Below are 22,691 nucleotides of genomic sequence, written 5' to 3' on the forward strand. Positions count from 1 at the left end.
GAAGAGGAGAACGGGGGTGGAAAGGGAGTTGGGAGAAAGGGTTGATGAAAGAGTATTGGGATGGTTTGGACACACAGAAAGAATGAATGAAGAGAGATTAGTAAAAGAGGTGTGGAAGGCAGAGGTGAAAAGAGTGAACATGAAGGGCCAACCTAGGATGAGATGGATAGATGGGGTACAAGGGGCAGTGGGAAAGAAGGGAATGTTTGTTGAGAAAGGACGGACGAGGACAGAAGATAGGGGTGAATGGAGAATGGTTGGGTATGGATAATGCTGTGATGCATGAGGGGGGGATGGGGGGAGTATGTGTGAGAAATAAATTGACACAGCCTGAAGGGAATGGGTGGGAGTGGTTTTTATGCTTTTGTTTTTGGCTACCTCCTTTGTATGGGGGAAAAAGCCTTTGGTATATGTATCTGTCCATTTATCATTATTAACCCAATTGTTTATTATTTAACTTTACCTATCTATTTTGTTATTATCTATATTATCATTATTTCTATTCATCATTATAATTTTTATTTCTTAGGACAGGATGCAGGGATGACCCCATCATCCAGGAGGTGCCAAGATAGTAGGGAGACAGGAGGGAGGGAGGAGGGTGGAGGGGAGTGGTATATATGGAAAATGAAATGGGTGGGAGTGATTTCTAAGCCTTTTTCTTTTTTGGCTACCCCGCGTGTAAGGGGGAAAAAGCCTTTGGTATATGTATGTATTATAATTTTATGCATATGACCTAGTTATGGACCAAAAGGTCTCCTGTTGGCATGCTCCTCCTTTGTAATCCTTTGTTAAAAAAAGGGGGGGAAAGGTAGTATTGTAAAGGAAGCTCTACAAGGAAACTTGAAGTAGCCTAAGGTAATGTTGCAGATTTACTATCAGCCAGACTGATGATAAATGACTACTTGAGGTTAAACAAGCCTGATATTTTGTGTTTACTAGACACCAAACTCCCCTAAAAAAAATTATCTACATTTGGGGAACAAAAGGTACACCTTCTGGAGAAGAAATGTCTCCTGTTGGCATGTCCCTCCTTTGTAATTCCTTTGTGAAAAAAAAGGGGGGAAAGGCAGTATTGTAAAGGAAGCACTACAAGGAAACTTAAAGTAGCCTAAGGTAAAGGCAGTATTGTAAAGGAAGCACTACAAGGAAACTTAAAATAGCCTAAGGTAATGTTGATGATAAATGATTACTTGAGATTAAATGAGCCTGATATTTTGTGTTTGGTAGACACCAAAGTCCCCTAAAATTTTTTATCTACATTTGGGAAACAATAGGTACACCTTCTGGAGAGGAAGAAAAAAAGAAAGAAAAAAGTGGAGGTGCAATGGTTGTTGTGAGAAGTGACATAACACATATATAAAAGGCTTTTTCCCCCTTACAAGGGAGGTAGCCAATAAACAAAGTAACAGTCATAAAATCCCCTCCCACCCATTCTATCACCACATACAGGTAGTCGTCGACTTACGACCTATGCGACTTACGACTGATCAACTTTACAACCACGAGATAGTGCAATAATATTTAACATTTAATAGAGTAATAGAATTGCAATGTTATGCCTAGCAGTGCAGTACAATTACTCCGCATGCCGCAAGACACAAGTACAATAGTTTTGGCAGGCTGCCAGCAGCATCAGCATCCCAGCCAGCTAAATATTCTTTCATTTTGTTTGTTTGAAGTAAAATGTTTCCTAATTTTGCATTGCATTTTGTAATTTTGTATTTTTATAAGTTTTGCAATTAATAAAATGTAACAGTAAAACTTTTTTTAGGCCTAGGCTAGTTTGTTGTCGATAACAATATGTTCGGTACAGTACGTTAACAAAAAGAATGTGTTTTGAAATAAAAAAAAGTTCTAATTTTGCCTTGCATTTTGTATTTTTATATGTTTTGCAATTGATAAAATGTAACAGTAAAACTTTTTTTTTATGCCTAGTCTGTTGTCGATAACAATATGTTCGGTACAGCATTTTGTATTTTTATGTTTTGCGATTATTAAATGTAACAGTAAACTTTGTTTATGCCTAGTCTGTTGTCGATAACAATATTTTCGGTACAGTACGTAAACGAAAAGAATGTGTTTTGAAATAAAATTTTCCTAATTTTGCCTTGCAATGATTTTAATTTAACCAACAAAAAAGTATTTGTAGGTCAAAGATGACAGGACTTTATTCAGTATGCGTAGGTCACGGCTACGTTTCCTAACAAAAATGATAAAAAAGTTAATGGATATTAAACAACGTAGCTCAAAGATAATAAGATTTTATTCAGTATGCATACATTTCCTAAAGAAAGCCTGATGGTAAAATAATAAAAAGGTTAAAAAATACAGTATTAAATATCATAGGTCAAAGATGATAGGATTTTATTCAGTATGCTTAGGTCTAGGCTACGTTTCCCAAAGAAAATCAGATAGAATTATAAAAAGGTTAAAAAATGCTATACAACATAGTTCAAAGATGCTAAGATTATTTCAGTATGCTAAATATAATATAATATATATATATATATATATATATATATATATATACACATACATACATACATACATATACCAAGGCTTTTTCCCCCTTCCAAGGGAGGTAGCCAAAAAGGGAAAGGCACAAAAACACTCCCACCCATTTCATCCCTAAATACACTCCACACCCCTCCCACCCTTCCTCTCATCTGAGCACCTCCTGGATGACGGGTCATCCCTGCACCCTGCCCACCGCCCTGTAGGGCTGGGCAGGATCCGAGTTCTTAAGTATTCGCGGATCCGAGTACTTGGCCAGGCGGATCCGCCGGATTCGGATCCGGATCCGAGTACTTCCTTCAGCACGGAGAACTGGCAGCGCGAGTCCACGGATTCGTTTGGGAGCGGGATCCGACTGACATCCTCTGTCGGATCCCAGTCGCGCGGTATTTGCCTGGCATTGGTAATCGCCACAGCTACATCTACTCGAGTCCACACCAACTAGGCGAATCCCACTCAAGAGGAACACCAAGGAATCTCTATCTGACTGCTGAAGTATTTTGTCCACTATAATACGTCAGTTATGCACACAGATTTATATTTGTTACATATTTACTGCTGTACAAGTAAGTTTGCACGTGGAGTGCGCGGCACTATTTATACCTTCTGCTGTGACGTCACAGCGCATCAGCCAATCAGTCTCCGAAGAATTTGAAATGCCGATGGCAATACTGAAATTGTATGCCATGTATCGCTAGCCGAAAATAATAGTTTATTTTGTATTGTAATTTCATTTGCAACATATGACTTTGTAACTAATTAATGATAATATCAAGTATGGTATAAATGTAATGCTTCGTATAGATAGTGGTCATAACGAATTTTGGCTCCACAGGGAAAATAGATCCTTGAGTATTCGTTTGTACTCGTCTCAGCGGATCCGAGTACCAACATCTGGTACTCGGGTCCCTCCTGCCTTGTCGGATCCGGTGGATTCGGGTCCAGTACTCGGATCCCGCCCAGCCCTACCGCCCTGGGTCAGAAGCAGTGTCGCAAGACACAGTACATCCACAGCGAGGCCGCTTCATTTAATCGGCGACCCCCCCTCTCCGTCCCCCTTTGCATATAAGGCGAGGACGGGGAGAAATCCCTTCGGGCTGCGTCAAAATTTACTCACACATACTACCCCACCCCCCACTTCCCCGCCCATTCCTCCTCATGCAGTCACAACATCATCCATATACAACCATTCTCCACTCACCTCTGTCTTCCGTCCTCTCCCTTCCTTCCTCAACACAGTAACAAAAATAATATTCAAAGGGTAATATATATATATATATATATATATATATATATATATATATATATATATATATATATATATATATATAATATATATAAAGGGTAATATATACTGTATATATATAAAGACCGACTTGCGTCCAGATCGGCTTACGACCTGTCTGTCGGAACCAAACTCGGTTGTAAGTCGACAACTACCTGTACGACACTCCTGTCCACCCCCTCCCTCCCTCTTATCTCGGCTCTTCGTGGATGATGGGTCATCCCTGTATATCAATATAAAGGTGGAAAAAACAAATCTGAGCAAAGGCAAAGCTGAAGCATTCCACCTGAAAATTAGAACTAAAGGGCAAAACAGAAGAGACTTCATGGTGGCATATGTCCCTTCCCAAGACAAGATCTTGGAATGAAGTTCAATATCAAGAAATGTTATTGGGCACAATTCTCTTCTAAAGAGAACTACTGAACAAAGAAATAATTTAGTCCATATTAGAGATTTTAATTGCAGTGACACTAGGAGGAATGGGAAGGAAGTGACAAGGCAGACTTCTACAGAAATACCCTGTTAATTATAGCAATTGAGGACAAAATGACTTTGCAGGTAAGGGAAGTGGTCTGGATAAGAAATGATATTCCCACACGATTAGATCTGCTACTAACCAAAGAGACATCATCCACTCCTTGAACTGCCTTTGTCTTGTAGGAAAAAGTGAACATGCAAGAACTGACTTTAAGCTGGGGGATGAGGAAACAGAGCAGGAATGAATCATAAAAGCAAAGGAGACCCAAATTTGGGAAAACAAATTACCTAGGGTTGAAAGAAATTATTACCCCCCCCCCTATAAGGGGGAAAAAGCCTTTGGTATATGTATGTATATATGAAAGAAATTCTATGAAAAAGCAAACTGGGAGGAATGAGGAAAGAGGAAATCTTTCTTGATTTTACAACTTGGGAGTAAACAAACATGTGCCAAAGATTAGTGGAAGGAAGAAGCAAAAACAGGACTGGTTCAATAAAAGGTGTAAGATTGCAAAAAAAAAGTCAGGGATGTGGCTTGGGGAAAATAGAAGAGTAGAGACAATAAAACTAAAATGCTTACAAACTAGAAATTATTAAAATAATTTGCAGAGTAAGAAAGCTATTTTGAAAGAGGTGTAATAGATAAATGGCAAAGCCTTATTGAAACTAAACTACTGACAACATTATATTTATACATACATATACCAATGGCTTTTTCTCTTTACAAGGGAGATAGCCAAAAACAAATGCATAAAATCCACTCCCACCCACAATAAATAAAACATGTAGAAAAAGTTTATACAAACAATTCATTATATTCAACTCCTTACCAAAGTATAAAGGGCATCTAATTTGGCTGATTTCAGGTCTGAATTAAGCTTCTCCTCTAACAATGGGATGCAGAATGGGGCAAAATTAGGGCTGCTGGCAAGGCAATTTCGAAGCCCAAGCACTAGATCCTCTGCTGCAATGCCATATGGATCACCTGGGGGCTGAAATATTATGAATAAAATTTACTTCCAAAGTCACTACCAGTTAACAGTATCACTTCAATAAAGCAGAATCACTGAAATTGGTGACTTGTCCTTTCATCTTTTTCATACCAAGTGGTACTAGTTTCTGGTTAATGTCAGAACCCCTATCTATGTACCAAAGGCTACTTCCCCAGACTAATCATATAATCCATAATCTCAAGCACTGTCTGCTTGTAGTCCGGACAACATATGTAACATCCAGATAAAACACCTCGGACCACATAGAAAATATGCACTCACCAATATTGCAAACTACAGCTATTCATGCAACACCATACCCGACATCTGGAGGCAAAGGAAAATCATCTCAATCCCCAAACCTAAATAAAATTCAACAGCATCTCACCACCCAATCACGTTTCTTTGCACCCCCTCCAAAATCAGAGAACGCCTCATATTACAATTTGTTATGCCAGAAATCCAAGACCTCATCAAACAACACTACACAAACAATTCACCCACAATTATCCCTCAGGGCACAACAGACCAAATACAAGAACTAAACACTGAGGTCAATGACAAAATATATGAACAAAAAACACTAAATTGGCAAACATTTGTCAACACAATCACACACCAGAAAATTATACATGACACAACTACAATACACTATCCAACAGTAATACAAAACGCTCTCACACAGCAATAACAAAGGTCAACTTACCCCCAAAAAGACAACAAGCAAACACTCATAAATAACTTTGCACAACCTACAACTTAATAAGATCAATGAAAGTGGCCTTTGAGTGCATGGAGAAGGGAATGGTAAAGAGAATAATAGTTACACTGATAAGACCAAAATTGGAGTATGCAGTGTCACTATGGACACCCAGTACAATAAAAAACATAAAGAAACTAGAAAGAATTCAAAGAGCATTAACCACTTCAGTACGGGACTTAAATCTCGCGGGCAGCAGCCAATGCCAGCCGTATGACGTAACGTAATAATATTCGCATCATAAAATATAGTCGCCGCTTATATCGATCGTTCTCTCTTTCACCCGCGAATTTTGAAAACCACAGAGAATGGGATTCAGGGCGCATTTGGGAGAATGTAAAAACACAGGGGCGACTACAATAAATATAATCAAGACGCCGATATGGCAGCGTCGCGAATCCACTTGCTCCTCATGACGCCTACGTGTGCGGCACCGTATGGAAGGGGTTAACAAAGATGGCACCAACACTTAGCAAGTTGACATATGAACAAAGATTGGACAAACTAAATTGATTAACTCTGGAGCAAAGAAGAGAAAGAGGCAATTTAATAACCATCTATTGAATTATGAAAGGGATGGAAATCCTTGAAAGGGATGGAAATCCTTGATAGGGATGATCTACTTAAATGGGACAGAAGAAATACAAGAGGACACAAGAAGAAACTTAAGAAGGACAGTCACAGAAAAGATCTGAAAAAGAACAGCTTTCCACACAGAGTAATATATACATGGAATAAATTGAAAGAGAAAACACTGAGTGCTAAAACTATACATGACTTTAACCCCTTCCATACGGTGCCACATATGTAGGCGGCATGAGGAGCAAGTGGATACGCGAGGCTACCATATCGGCATCTTGATTATATTTATTGTAGTTGCCCCTGTGTAATGACATACTCTCTAAACTGTCTTCATCACATTTTCTATGATTACCAAAATTCATGGGTGAAAGAGAGAACGATCAATATAAGTGGTGACTATATTTTATGATGCGAGTATTATTATGACACATCGTACGTATGGCAGCTAATGCTCTCCGCGAGATTTTGGCCCGTACTGAAGAGGTTAAGAAAGAACTGGATGCAGAAAGCTACAACTGCAGGTCTCTATGAGCATAGCTCTTCTCCTGCAAAATACAACTAGGTAAACAAATACAAACAAACAATCTCACCCCTCACCCTGACAACCAATGCATCACATGACTGGAGAAAACAGAATGAACAGTAGTGAGTGGTGGGATGATGAAGCCAAGAAGTTTGTGGAAGACAAGAAACAAGCATTCACCATTTGGTTGCAAAATATGAGAGACTCATAGGAGAGGTACAAAGAAAAGAAAAGTAATGCATAAAATAAAGGAAGTAAAAAAGAGAGCAAATGTAAAATGAGGTAAGAGTATGACAACAAAAAAATAAAGTAAAAAGATGTTTTGAAGGAAATTAAGAGAGGAAGAGGAGGCAAATCAAGAAGAGAAGAAAAGGTAAAAGGTGCTGGAGAAATGATAATGGAAGAGATGGCAGTAGGAGGAATATGGTCATAGTATTTTAGGGAGTTGCTAAATGTGAAGGAGGATAGGGAGGGAGAGGTAGTTGCAGTGGGATGTGCTCAGAAAATGACAGTGATGAATGAGGAAAATGGAGAAATAAGAAAAGATGAGGTGAAAGCAGTTACTGAAATTATGAGAGCAGGTAAGGCACCTAAGTTAGATGGGAGTCTAAAAAAGGGAGGTACAGTGATGGTTGACTGGCTGGTGAGGTTGTTTAATGTTTGTCTAAAAGAAGGTAGAGTGCCAGGGGACTGGAGGATTGCATGTAAAGCTCTGCTTTACAAGGGAAAGGGGGACAAGTGTGAGTGTAGTAGTTTCAAAGGGATCTGTTTAGTGTAGTTGGGAAGGCTTATGGGAAGGATTTGATTGAGAGGATTAGGGAGGAACACAGGGAGCAATTGGTGAGGAACAGTGTGGGTTTAGGACATGTAGGGGTTGTGTGGATCAGATTTTTGTGGTAGGGCAGATATGTGAGAAAGCTTTAGGAAAGAGTAAGGATGTTTTTTGGGCCTTTATGGATTTGGAAAAGGATTATGACAGGGTAGACAGGAAGGCACTGTGAGAGGTATTGCAGATATATGGGATATAAGGAAAGCTGTCAAGAACATTCAAGAGTTTTTTATAATAGTAAAGCTTGTGTTAGGATTAGAAATGGAGAGAGTGAGTGGTTTGAGGTAAAGGCAGGACTTGGCCAGGGATGTGTCATGTCACCATGGCTGTTCAATTTATACATGGATGGGGTGATGAAAGAAATGCAAGGGTTGGGCAGGGGATTGGAGATGGTTAAAGAAAAAGGAGAAAAATGGGAGATAAGCCAGTCGTTTGCTGATGATACAATGCTTGTAGCAGGATCAGAGAAGGGATTAAGAAAGTTTTGGGAAGATGTGTGAAAGAAGGAAGTTGAAGATAAATGTGGTGGGGGAAAAGAATACTGCCACCAAGTTTCCCACTTGGATCGTAAGAGGCGAGAAGAAAGGGACGGGGAGAGGGACTAGGCATCCTTCTCCCTGTAGCCCCAAGGGGCAATTTCCTAAAACGAAAAGGAAAGGCATAAGGGGTGCTGGAGGGCCTCGGGCCAGCACCCTAAGGTTTGGGTCTTTTAATGTGCGTGGATGTGGTACAGATGAGAGTAAAAGGGAAGAGATAGGTAGTATGTTTGTGAGAAGAAAGTTGGATGTGTTGGCTTTGAGTGAAACTAAGTTGAAAGGGAAGGGTGAGTGTATGTTTGGGAGTGTAAGTGGGAGGTTATCAGGAGTGAAGAGAGGGCGAGGGAGGGAAGGGGTGGCTATTCTAGTAAGTGAGGAGATAGGTAAAGGGGTAGTGGAGTGGAAGGAGGTTTCCTCAAGGATAATGTGGATGAAGGTGAAACTGGGAAAGGAGATGTGGGTCTTTGTAAGTGCATATGGGCCGGGCAGTGAGAAGAGCATGGAAGAAAGGGAGGCCTTTTGGATAGATTTAAATGAGTGCATAGAGGGTTTAGGAAGAAATGTCAATGTAATAGTACTGGGAGACCTTAATGCTAGAGTGGGAAATGGTCCAATCGATGGAGTGGTTGGGAAGTGTGGAGTTCCAGGATGTTTATCAGATGTCAAGTCACTTGGAGATAATCATTCCCAGGTCCCTTTCTGAGTCAACTTTTTTGACTTCCTTGTTACCAAATTTATATTGACCTGATATTCTATTTTTGCTTTTTCCAAATTCCATTATACTACATTTCTTAATGTTAAAGTTCATTTCACACCTTTGACTCCATTCCCATATTTTGTCCAGGTCTTCTTTTAGTAATCTGCAATCTTCTTCTGTGCTTACTCTCTTGAGTAATTTGGCATCATTAGCAAAGAAGTTCATGTAACACTTCACTCCCTCATCCATATCATTTATATATATGGCAAACATTAAAGGAGCCAATACAGAGCCTTGCGGAACGCCACTTATCACATCTTCCCAGTTCGAATTTTTGTCTCTAAGTACCACTCTCATTTTTCTCCTACTTAAGAAATCCTTTATCCATTCCACTAGCTTCCCTTGTATTCCTCCTATTCTTTCAATTTTTCTTATTAACTTTTTATGTGGTACTTTGTCAAATGCCTTCTACAAGTCCATCTCTTTCTTGTATTATCTCAAGTAAAAGCATATTAAGTTTGTGGTACACAATATTCCACTTCTAAAGCCAAATTGTTTAGGGTTTAATATTTCATTTTCTTCCAAGTGTTTGATCCATTTGTTTCTGATAAGTTTTTTGCATATTTTTGCTACTGTGCTTGTAAGGAATACTGGTCTGAAGTTTGTAGTATCTTCTTTGTTTCCTCCTTTATTCATTGGTACTATGTTTGCATCTTTCTAATCTTGCGGTACCTTTCCTTCTTTGAGTTAAAAGACTATTATCTTGTATAATTTGTCCGTCAGTTCCTCTATACACTTTCAGTATCCAATTTGGAATTCCATCCAGTCCATGCAATTTCCTAACATCTAGGTTTTTTATTTGGTCTCTCATTTCTTTCTGTGTTATCTTTATTTCTTTCATTTTAGAGTGGTCTTTCTTGTTGTCCACCTTCCCAAATTTGTGAGCTCTCAATTGTAAAAACAGACCTGAAATGTCTGATTATAACTTCTGCCATTTCTGTGTCATCTTTATATTCTTTATCTCCTTCATGCAGTTTTACAATTTCGAGTTTGTCTTTTAATTTATCATTTACATATCTAATGTAATAATGTAATGTAATACATATGTAATGAGGAATAGACATTAGGGAATGGAGGCTAAGAAGAGATTGTATGAAGGAGTGATTGTGCCAACAGCATTGTATGGGGCAGAAACATGGAACATAAGAGAGGAAGAGAGGAGGAGTTCGAATGTGTTTGAGATGAGGTGTCTGAGAAGTATGATGGGGGTTACTAGGCTGGATTGAGTGAGAAATGAGGAGGTGAGGAAAACAGGGGTGGTAAGGGAATTGGGAGATAGGGTGGATGAAAGAGTATTGGAATGATTTGGACACATGGAAAGAATGAGTGAAGAAAGACTAGTAAAAGAGATATGGAAGGCAGATGTGGAAGGAATGGACATGAGGGGGTGACCTAGGATGAGATGGATGGATGGGGTGAAAGGTGCTTTGGGGAAGAGGGGAATGTCTGTTGAGGAAGGACGGGAGAGGACAGAAGACAGGGGTGAATAGAGAATGGTTGTAAATGGATGATGTTGTAATCCATGAGATGGATTGGATGGGGCAATACGGGGTGAGGTAGTATGTGAGAGCAAAATTTGACACAGCCCGAAGGGATTTCTCCCCATCTTCTTTTCTGCATGAGGGGACGGAGAGGGGGGAGGGAGGTCACCGATTTAATGAAGCGGCCTTGCTGTGGATGTGCTGTGTCTTGCGACACTGCCTCTGACCCAGAGCAGTGGACAAGATACAGGGATGACCCATCATCCAGGAGGTGCCAAGATAAAAGGGAGGGTGGGTGGAGTGAAGTGTATTAGGGATGGAATGGGTGGGAATGGTTTTTATGCTTTTTTCTTTTTGGCTACCTCCTTTGTAAGGGGGAAAAAGCCTTTGGTATATGTATGTATATATCTGTAAAAGAGTTTAGGTTGATCCTTAAATTTGTCTATAATATCTTTTTCATAGTTTCTTTTTTCTTTCCTGCATATATTCACATATTCGTTCCTAAGTTTTATATGTTTGCCATTTGGATGTTTTTTTGTCTCTTTTCCATCTTTTCCAGGCTTTGTCTCTTCTGTCTTTAGCCTCACTGCACTTTTTGTTGTACCTACACTTTATATAAATCTCTTTTTGCTTCTTCTTTGGTACATATTTATAAATTCCTTCCTAGTACTTTTCTTTGAATAGGTTCCATTTGTCTTCCATCTTTGTTTCCTCTTTGGAGAATTTATCCAGTTTGTGGTTTGAATTTTTTTTCTTAGTTTTACAAAATCCATTTTGTTGTACATTAATCCTCCTTTTCTATGTTCATCATTCCTTCTTACATTGTTTTGTTCTTTTAATTCAAACTCTATCAGTATATGGTCACTCTTTCCAATTGGTGTTTTATACTCCATTTTGTTAACGATATCTGGTTCAGAAATTAATATTAAGTCTAGTTTTGACAGTTCCTCATTGTTTCTATATCTAGTATTTTCCTTAACCCATTGTACTAAGGTATATTCGATGGTCATATCTAGCAGAATGTTGCTCCAAAAGTTCTTCTCCCCCTTTTACTATCATTTCTTACATAAGAACATAAGAATGGAGGAGGCTGCAAGAGACCATACGGCCTACACAAGGCAGCTCCATATCCATCACCACCTGTCATCCGATTCATAGGTTTTTTGGTGCGCTGAATCCAAAAATGCCATCCGTTTCCTTGGATCAGGTCTAGTTTTCGAGATATGAGAAGTGCGACTTTTGGGCCTTGTATAGTACTAAGTATAAGGAAAACGAGGCTGCAGGTATAGCCTATTCTTATTATTTTTTTTTTTTTTGCATAAAAATTATACTGTAGCACCCCGAAACTGATACTGAAACCTAATGATGTTTTTGTTTTCTTTCAGGAAACTGAAACTGAAACTGCATTGACTACATTGACAAACTGCATTGACAACACTGAAACTGAAAATGGTTTAGAAAAGTGTGATCTCCAATCAATGTGACTGATTTTATAAGAATCTGTGCTTTTTACAAGAATCTGTGCTTCTTGTGTTTCTATTTTGGACACGTATCTTAGATTGACAGAAAATGGAACGCAAATGCACAAATCATCCTGATAGGTTCTGCTACATATGTGGTAATGTGATTCTTCCTCGTCGACTAGCAAATATAACTGATTTTGTGAAGAAGGCATATCATGCTTACTTTGGAGTTAAGCTTGGGGACCAGGACAAGCCATTTGCACCCCATGTTAGCTGCAAAACATGTGTCGAGAACTTGCGTGATTGGAGAAATAAAAAAAGGAAGAGTATGCCATTCACTGTTCCAATGGTTTGGAGAGAGGGTAAAGATCATGTGTCAGACTGCTTTTTCTGCATGACTAATCTTAAAGGAGTCAACCGCAAGAACAAGCATTGTATTCAGTATCCTAATGTTCCGTCTGCCATACGACCAGTCCCTCATGGTCCAGGCCTGCCCGTTCCCGAGCCAGATGTTGCAATGAAATCTAGCTCTGAATCGGAATCTGATAACGCACTAGACAGGGCAGAGGGTGGAGAATACATGCCAGAAGAGAATGACCGGCCAGTGCCTCTAACACAAGCAGATCTCAATGACCTGACACGGGATCTAAACCTATCAAAGGAATCAGCACAGCTTCTGGGTTCTCGTCTTCGTGAGAAAAATTTGCTAGCACCTGAGACAACATTCTTTTGGTACCGAGAGCGTGAAAGAGAATTTAGACAGTTCTTCACAACCCAGAAGGACTCGTCATTAGTTTACTGCAACAACATTGCTGGTTTGATTCAATCAATGGGGCTGGACTATGTTGCTACTGAATGGAGACTGTTCATCGACTCTTCCAGCAGAAGTCTCAAGGCAGTCCTCCTTCACAACGGAAATAAATACTCTTCAATTCCAATCGGTCATTCGGTGCAAATGAAAGAAACTCATGACAACATGGATCAGCTACTGTCTGCTCTGAACTACAATGACCATGGTTGGTTGATCTGTGGAGATCTTAAGGTAGTTGGATTGGTTTTGGGACTACAGGGTGGGTACACAAAGTATCCATACTTTTTGTGTTTGTGGGATAGTCGGGCTGATGATCAACATTTTGTCAGACAAGAATGGCCACCACGACAATGTTTGGAACCTGGTTCACACAATGTTCAGGCTCGTTCTCTTGTTGAACCAAACAAGGTCTTACTCCCACCTTTACATATCAAACTGGGACTGATGAAGAACTTTGTGAAGGCAATGGACAAGGACGGCATGGGATTTACTTTTCTTCAGCAGAAGTTTCCTCGGATCAGTCTGGAAAAGCTTAAGGCTGGCATCTTTGATGGGCCTCAGATAAGGGAACTTATGAAGGACTCAATGTTTGACGATGCACTGAATGCACCTGAGCTGTCTGTTTGGTGGTCGCTTAAGTCAGTGATAAGAAACTTTCTAGGAAATAACTGAAGTGCAGAATACGAGAAAGAAGTCGATGAGCTCTTGAACAGCTATCAAAAATTAGGGGCTCGCATGTCAGTCAAAATGCACTTTCTACGGTCCCACTTAGACTATTTCCCTTAGAACTGTGGTGACTTCAGTGAGGAACAGGGAGAACGTTTCCACCAGGATATTCGTGTCATGGAAGAACGCTACCAAGGTCGGTGGGATGTGAACTTTCTTGCAGACTCTGTTGGTGTTTGAAACGAGACGTGGTGGCTGCCCAACACAGGAGAAAGTCACTGAAAAGGCCCTTCATCCATGATTAGATTTTCTGTAATATATCCTCTTTATCTTCTGAACTATGCAAGAAAAAATTATTTTTTTTGTCAAGAATTTTTTTTCCAAAATTAAAGGGAATAAATAGCACTAAATGGCGTTTTTAATTATTTTTACCGCCTCGTATCTCAAAAACATGACCTGATTGAATAAAATGAGTGTGATTTTTAGATTCTGCATAGCAAATTACCTTAGAATCAGTTATCAGATGCTTTACCTTTGAAACTTCGCAGGCCAGTGTTATCAGTTTAAAGTAAGTCCAGAGTATTTTCTCCCCTCATAGGATCAATAATAATTTGTTTTAGGAAATTATCCTGCACCACATCTAAGAATTTGTTCCTACTAAAATTTCCCAATGTTTCTATAATTAAAATCTCCCATGATCACAACGTTTTTGTACAGGGACACTGCGAATTTCATGAATCAGGGGATCAGTCTGCTCAATGCTGAGGTTAGGAGGTCTATACAGGATGCCAATAATAATTTTCTTTTTCTTGCCTATAATCTCCACCCAAATAAATTCTGTACTGTCTGCTTCCTTAATCAAATTGTTGATAATACAGTTTATTGTATTTTTAATGAAGAGTGCTACTCCTCCCCTACTGCCAACACTGTCGTTGTGAAAAAATTATTTCTTTCTATTTCGATTTCCAGAAGGAAATGTTTATCAGCCATATTGATCCAGGACTCAGTAATAGCTATATCAAAATTCTCTACACATGCTTTACCTCACAGCAAGTCAATTTTATTACACTTCTGCTATTTGTATAGTAAACTTCAATTTTATCCTCCCTCCACCTGCCTTGGTGATTCTTATCACAGTCCCTGTCTGAGCTGTTCCTATTGCCTAAACTATGTTCCGATACTTCCCCCCTACTCCCACATAATCTACCCCCAAAAAAAAGAAGAAAAAAAAACCTGTAGGATGCCTACTTCTCGCTCAAGGGATTCAGCAAGGAGCTAAAATCCTCTGGGTGACAAGTACACCCTATCCCTTGTATATTGATGATTCTTACTGTAAAAGCAATCCCAGTTGTTGACAGACACCCATCCATTGGCCTTACAATGTTTTTGCCAGCCTGCAATTCATTGCAATAGCCCTGGAATGCCACATGCCTCCAACTCTATGCTTCGGAAGGATTCCACACACAACAGGAACACCTCCCTTATTTCTAATCTTGTCTAGTGCATCCCGGAACCGCGCAAACAATTCCTCACTCCCTACCTTACCTATATCATTGCCTCCGGCACTTAAGCAAACAACTGGGTCTCTACCTTTCCCTACTAAACACTCTTCAATCCTATCTCTAACATCACCTATCCCCACACTGGGGAAACACACCTGTGTCCTATGTTTCCTATTTTTATCACAGAAAGCCCTGTCTAAGTACCTCACTTGACTGTCTCCTACAACCAAAATCTTAGCTGTGGGCAGTGATCCAGCGTATGCCCTTCCCTTCTCTTGAATTTAATTTCTTTCTTCTTCCTGCAGACCCTCGAGAGCTTGAAACAAGTTCCTGCAATCAAGCGGGCCTGGTGAGGACTTTTTCCCATCTTTCCACATCATATTTTTCACAGTTATCCATCCGGGCTCCAAACTTGGTTTGTCTTCCGTGTTTTGGGCCTTCAAGCAGAGAATTTGATTCTCCTCTTTATGGCACTTTACAGCATCCTCCAAGGCTTCAATTCTACTTAGAGATTGTACTTCATCAGCGCAGAACACTTTAACACAACCACTCGCCATATCACTATATGAAGCAGCTACCCAGTTGACCTGACCTGAGTGATGACTACTGCTCAACTTCTTCCCAGATTATATTCTATGCATTAAAATCACCCATAATTACTATATTACCACCCTCTTTCAGTAACTCATTTAGCACATTCATTGTGTCTTCCAGTAATTTAGAATGATCACTATCAGACCAAGCCTGTGTTTTTGGTGGCACATACACTGCTACAAATTTTCTACTTTTCATATTTTTATCTACAACTTTAATCATAATTAATTCCACATTATATTTGGCTTCATTTATCTTTGTCACATTTAGACCATTTTTGGTCAATATCACGACACCTCCCTGTTTATCGGTTCTATTATTTGCCCAGTGGTTGTATAGACCTTGTCCCACCATACTTGTTGATAGAGGGCCTTTCAGTTTTGTCTCCACAATTCCCATATCAGGTTTCTCTATTCCCATAGTTGTTTAGTTCATTAATTCCAGATATCATACCGTCAATATTTGTGTATGCCATTTTTAGTTTCATATTTCCTTCTCTTTTTTTTATTTAAGTTTCCATTTTTCTGATGTACCATTTTTTCAGTCTCAGGTCCAGTACTCTCCAAAAAACTTTTTTTTTTCCATCTCTGTTCATCTCTCATTTCTATCATTGGCTTCAATTCTGAGAGCCTTGTCTTTCTCTTTTTCTTCACTTATTTCCTTTTTTATCCATATATGTTTGAATTTCTTGCTGTTTGCTAATTTAACCGCTTTCGATAGTACCTCCTCGGCTATCATTTGAGTTCTTAGTTTTATTTTCAGAGGTCTATGTTGTTTTTCTTTTGAATATTTGCCTATCCTGTGAATCTCATCAATTTCTTTGTCAAATTTTTGCCCTTCATCCTCTCTTTCAAAATTTCCTTAGCTATTTCTTTTTCCTCCTTTTCTCTCTGGTATTTATACACATGATTTTTTCCTTGGATACCATGGACCACAATGCATTTACCTTTGTCAACTGTATCTCTCACCCAATTTTCCTTTTCTTTTATTACTTTCATAACTGTTTTTGTATTTTCCTTAATCTGCTTTGGTACTATTTCTCTAAAGGATACTTTTTGATTTTCCTGTTTTTGTTTCCATGATTTTTTTTTTATTTCAAGGTCTGTTTCTTTAATTGACTCTTCCACCCTTCCAGTCACTACCTGTAATTGCTCTTTGATCTTTTTCAATTTTTCATTTTTATTTTTGCCCTCATTTTTCATTCTTTCGTTTTCTTTGAGCATATCATTTCACTCTTAAGGTCACTTAATTCTCTAATTGTTTGCTCGTTACTCTTACACAAAGTAATTAATTCCCTAAGTACAGCTCAGTAGTCCAATTATATATCTATGATTTCTTCCAATAATTCGTTTATTTCACGATTTCTTAATGCATTTCTATATCTAACTTCTCTATCTATATCTAAGCCTTTACCTATTTCTCCTATTTCTTTGGAAACCTGAAAAACTGTTGTTCTCCCACCCTTGGTTTATCCTTGGAGTGTCAATTAAACATGTTCTCTTGGGAATCACACCTCTCGGTGATTCTACCTTACTTATATCTAGGCCTCTCTTTGTTGGTTCAACTTTTTCTTTTTTCATTGTGGATTTTACCTTATCGCTCACACGAGAAACATAGCTTACACATCCCGCACAATAACAACTATTTGTTTCCTTCAAGTTGGCAACATAATCGCTAGATCGACGCTCAATCGCTGCACTTCCTTCCCCTTTGGTATTTTGTTTATGTGTATTTACCTAAATGTATTATACGGGAAGGGAGCTATGCTCTTGGTGGCCCGTCTTTGTATCTTTCAGCATCAAGTTTTTTCTTAAAATCTTGAATAGTGTTTGCACACACTGTTTCTTTGTCTAATTTGTTCCAAGGATCTATCACTCTGTGTGGGAAGCTTTTTTTTTTTTTTTTCTCTCTCTCTCCAGATCTCTTCTGTAATTACTATTTTGAGTTTCTTTTTGTGTCCTGTTTTTCCATTGTCCCATTTCAATAAATCATTCTATCTAAGATTTCCATTCCTTTCATAATTCTATAGATAGTTAGGTCTCTTTCCCTTCTTTGTTCCAGAGTCTGTAATTCTAATTTGGACAGTCTTTGTTCATATGTCATTTTGGAAAGAATTAGTGCCAGTTTTGTTGCTGCTCTTTGTATTCTAATTTTTTTATATTCTTTTTGGTACTGGGTGTCCATAGTGTTGCTGCATACTTGAGTTTTGGTGTGTTTGAGATGAGGTGCCTGAGAAGTATGGTAGGGCTTACTAGGCTAGATAGAGTGAGAAACGAGGTTAAGAGAGCGGAGTGGAAAGGGAGCTGGGAGATAGGGTTGATGAAATAATACTGGGATAATTTGGACACATAGAATGAGTTAAGAAAGATTAGTAAAAGAGGTGTGGAAGGCAGAGTTGGAAGGAGTGAACATGAGGGGGTGACCATGGATGAGATGGATAGATGGGGTACACAGGGCATTGGAAAAGAGGGGATTGTCTGTTGAGGAAGGAAGGGAGAAGACAGAGGATAGGGGTGAATGGAGAATGGTTGTGTATGGATGATTCTGTGATGCATAGAAGGGAGTGGGTAGGGGATGGGGGTGAGAGAGTATGTGTGAATGATATTTTTATGCAGCCCTAAGGGATTTCTCTTCATTTTCTCTGTTTTTGCAGGAGGGGACAAAGGAGGGGGGGGGGGGGTCGGTGATTAAATGAAGTGACCTTGCTGTGGATGTGCTGTGTCTTGCTGCATTTTTTCTGACCCAGGGCAGTATGTAAGATGCAAGGATGACCCATCATCCAGGAGGAGCCAAAATGAGAGGGAGGGGGTGGGGTGAATGGGAGTGGAGTATGTGGGGATGGAATGGGTGGGAGTGGATTTTATGACTTTGTTTTTTGGCTACCTCCCTTGTAAGGGAGAAATAGCCAGTACTATTACACTTTCAAGTTTACTCCATCCACTTCTGCCTCCCATACTCCCCATGCTCTTCCCACTTACTCCCTCCACATCCCCAAACCATCTCAGCACTCCCTAATGTATCCCATCTGACAGCTCTTCCTCCATCCCAGATCTCTGTCTTATCTCCATAATTCCCACTCTGTCCATCTTTGCAACACCCAAAATGATTCCTAAACACTACTTCTTACACAATTAACACCCCTCACATCTCAGCACCTTGTGAATGAAGGGTCATTCCTGTACCAATCACACTACTCAGGTCAAGGGCCATACAGTGAGGTACAGCACTTCTACAGCAGGCCCTGACAGCTGGAGCTAGTTTATCCCACTATTCCATCATAAGGCAAACCCCCTTTTCATCCACAAGAAATTGCATTGAATACTACACTGTGAAACAATGGCAACTGGATACTCACAGGCATAAAGTCAATAGGGAAGTAAGCTGCAACAACTTCAAACATTTCTTCGGTAAAGGGTCCTAAGTTGAAAATTTTCACAATAACGGGGACCATGGTGAAAAGAAGCATTAAGTTTCGAGGATCTTTCTCACCATCCATTGCTGATATAAAACCAAATACAAAGTCTGCTCCCATCTTCTCAGTATCTAATAAAACAAATGAACAAGAATTTGTGAAATGTGCAGCTGAAATATTTTGAAATAAACAATATAGCTAAAAATTATAACCCCTTTGTAGCTGAAAGGGTGCCACCAAGATAAATATGCTATCCTGGTGGCAGTCAGAATAAGCAGAATATTGCTACCTGGTATGGAAGTGGTTAATAGACATTACCTATGGAGTGACATAGATATGAACAAATTAGCCTGGCAACTGCCAGAATAATACCATATATCCTCAAGCTGAGATTAGGGGGTAGACTCACAAATACATGCAATTTTCAAAGGGATGAAATTCATTATTGGAATAAGTAAGAAACAAACAATTAAGAAAAAGATCACAATAAAAGATGTCGAGCAAAAGAAAGAATATATATATGCATATATATATATAAGAATGGTTGTACATGGATGATGCTGTGATGCATGAGGTGGAATGGGTGGGGGGATGGGGGGGTGAGGTAGTATGTGTGAGAAAAATTTGATGCAGCCCGAAGGGATTTCTTCCTGTCTTCTCCTTTTCTGCATGGGGGGAAGGAGAGGGGGGGGGGGTTGCTGATTTAATGAAGCGGCCTTGCTGTGGATGTGCTGTGTCTTGCAACACTGCCTCTGACCCAGGGCAGTGGACAAGGTGCAGGGATGACCTGTCATCCAGGAGGTGCTAAGATAAGAGGGAGGGTGGAGGGTGAAGGGGGGTGGAGTGTATTTAGGGATGGAATGAGTGGGAATGGATTTTATGCCTTTTTCTTTTTGGCTACCTCTTGAAAATAGTGGCTTAATTAGGGGTTTAATTTATGGTGCCTTGCTTAATTGTAAAGATAACACTTTCCCTAGAAGATTTTTTAAAGCCATGTTAACTTTAAAGAAAGATACATCTCTACGCATAACTAAGGCTGATAAAAGCAATACCTTGGTTATTATGGATAAAAGTGATTATGATAAAGTAATTGATCATTTACAAGATAAAAACACTTATTCTGAACTTAACAAATATCCTAGTGACTCAGTTAATAAGAATTTCCATAAAGAATTAAGGACTTTACTTAAAGGCAGAGAAGATTTGATTAAACATTTCTCTACACAAAATCCTTCAACACCATATTTGTATGGGCTTATTAAAACTCACAAACCAAATCATCCCATTAGGCCCATCATCAGTTCTGTAGGCTCTGTAAGCTATAAGCTTTCGAAGTGGCTTGTGACAAAGCTTTCTCCATTTGTAGGCACTATTTCTAACTCATTTATTCAAAATAGTGAAGACTTGATTCAAAAGATTAAATCTCTTAACATTGATTAATTATCCTTACAAATTAGTTAGTTTCGGTGTCACTGGGCTTTTTACACATGTCCCAATTAAAGATGTTTTAACCTTTCTCCCAAATATTCTAGGTAACAGTATTGATGGTATCCCTTGTAAAAAAAATTATAAAATTAATAAGTCTGTGTGTAAATAATTCTTCTTTTGTCTTCGAGGGAAAATATTACACACAGACTTTTGGGATGGCTATGGGAAATCCTCTTTCACCGGTTTTAGCTAACATCTACATGGAATATTTTGAAAAATATTTATTACCAACTATTAAAGATGAAAAAGTTATTTGGTTCAGATATGTAGACGATGTTTTCAGTTTCTGGCCTAATAACCATTCCATTGATGATTTCCTTGTTAATCTAAATTCACTGGTACCCTCCATTAACTTCACTCTTGAGATAGAAAATAACAACAGTTTGCCCTTTTTAGATGTTGAAATAATTAGAGATAATGGTACTCTGAAAACTAAAGTCTATAGAAAACCTACCAATATTCTTTCCTATATTCATTTTTATTCCAATCACCACATCAATGTAAAAAGATCAGTTTTTATTTCCATGTACTTGAGAGCTTACAGGATTTCAGATCCTGAATTTATTGATGATGAATTTAGAACTATCCGGAATATTGGGGAAAAGTTAAAATATCCTATTCATATTCTTAATCAATGTCACAACACCGCCAAGAAACGCTTTCACAAAGCTTGCAATCAAGAACTAGGAAACCATAAACAACTAAATATACTTGTCCTTCCTTTTCATGAAAATTTTCTTAGTATTGTTCACCTACTCAAAAAATTGGATATCAAAGTAGCCTTTAAATATGATCACACCATTAAGAAAACTTTAATTAAGAACAGCCCTCCTAACAACAACGGTGTGGTCTATAAAATTCCTTGCCAAGATTGTAATAAATTTTATATTGGACAAACTGGGAAAAAATTGGAAACAAGGATTTCCCAACGTAAATATAGTGCGAGATCTGCCCAGGAAAACAATGCGTTATTCCAACATAAATCATTATACAACCATCATATTGATTGGTCTAAGGCAAAAATTTTAGCTAAAGGAAAAAGCTTGCAAGAAATATAATAGAATCTTGTTTAATATCAGGCACGTTTGACAAAAATATAAACTTAAGCTATGGTCATTTTAAATGTGATAAATTGATAACCCAAATGGTCACCAAGATCTTTCGCGCCAGATTGACCCTTATATGTTGGTCAGGTCGATAGGGGTAAGGTCATCCCCCCTCCTCACATTGTATTGTCTCCCCCCTTCCCCCCCTATGGTTGCCACCTGATACTTATATTTAACCCCTTCCATACGGTGCCGCATACGTAGGCGGCATGAGGAGCAAGTGGATACACAAGGCTGCCATATCGGCGTCTTGATTATATTTATTGTAGTTGCCCCTGCGTAATGATATACTCTCTAAACTGTCTTCATCACATTTTCTATGGTTATCAAAATTCACAGGTGAAAGAGAGAACAATCGATATAAGCGGTGACTATATTTTATGATGTGAGTATTATTACGACACATTGTACGTCTGGCAGCTAATGCTGCCCGCGAGATTTTGGCCCGTACTGAAGAGGGTAAACCCTACTCTGTAACTCTGTTATTTAGTCTGAAGATGTAATATACGAAAGTACTTACTGTCTACAAGTTTCCTTTCTCCTGCGGTTATTTTGCATATATATATATATATATATATACAGGTACTCCTCGTTTAACGACCTACTCGGTTAACGACAACTCGGAGTAACGACGGGCTTTATGACGTCGTTTAACGTAAATCTCCCGAAGTTACGACGTCGTGTACGATAATTAAGTTGGCTGAGGCAAATTTGTATGATGTTATAATTGAACTTGTACAGTGGATATTAGCTGCAAAAACTACCTGGGGTACAGTGTATACCGGTAGTGGTAAATTTTTAGTTTCGACCATGGGCGCAATATAGCAATAGAAAATTAATTATTAATTTTGTAAATTATAATGTATCAACGTAATATGCAATTTTGTGAGCGGAAATGAAAAAAAAAATG

The 22,691-nt window shown here is 38.9% G+C and overlaps 1 protein-coding gene across 6 annotated transcripts in view; it reads right to left on the minus strand.

Moving 5' to 3' along the window:
• Positions 1 to 22,691, minus strand: part of Mms19 (MMS19 nucleotide excision repair protein) — a 514,253-nt gene that overhangs the window by 455,088 nt on the left and 36,474 nt on the right. For 3 of the 6 annotated variants that reach the window (XR_012967332.1, XM_076202915.1, XM_076202913.1), the window contains exons 4-5: positions 19,131 to 19,318; positions 5,110 to 5,271 (exon numbers count right to left, since the gene is read on the minus strand). Coding sequence is in view for 5 of the 6 variants with exons in the window: in XM_076202915.1 (XP_076059030.1) it covers positions 5,110 to 5,271; positions 19,131 to 19,318 (350 nt within the window). In the remaining variant the exon portion in view is untranslated. The remainder of the gene's footprint in view (positions 1 to 5,109; positions 5,272 to 19,130; positions 19,319 to 22,691) is intronic. The other 3 variants (XM_076202916.1, XM_076202918.1, XM_076202917.1) reach the window with 1 other exon arrangement.

The sequence above is a fragment of the Oratosquilla oratoria genome, chromosome 19 (assembly GCF_046742065.1).
Source record: "Oratosquilla oratoria isolate Oo_2021 chromosome 19, ASM4674206v1, whole genome shotgun sequence".
Taxonomy (NCBI): domain Eukaryota; kingdom Metazoa; phylum Arthropoda; class Malacostraca; order Stomatopoda; family Squillidae; genus Oratosquilla; species Oratosquilla oratoria.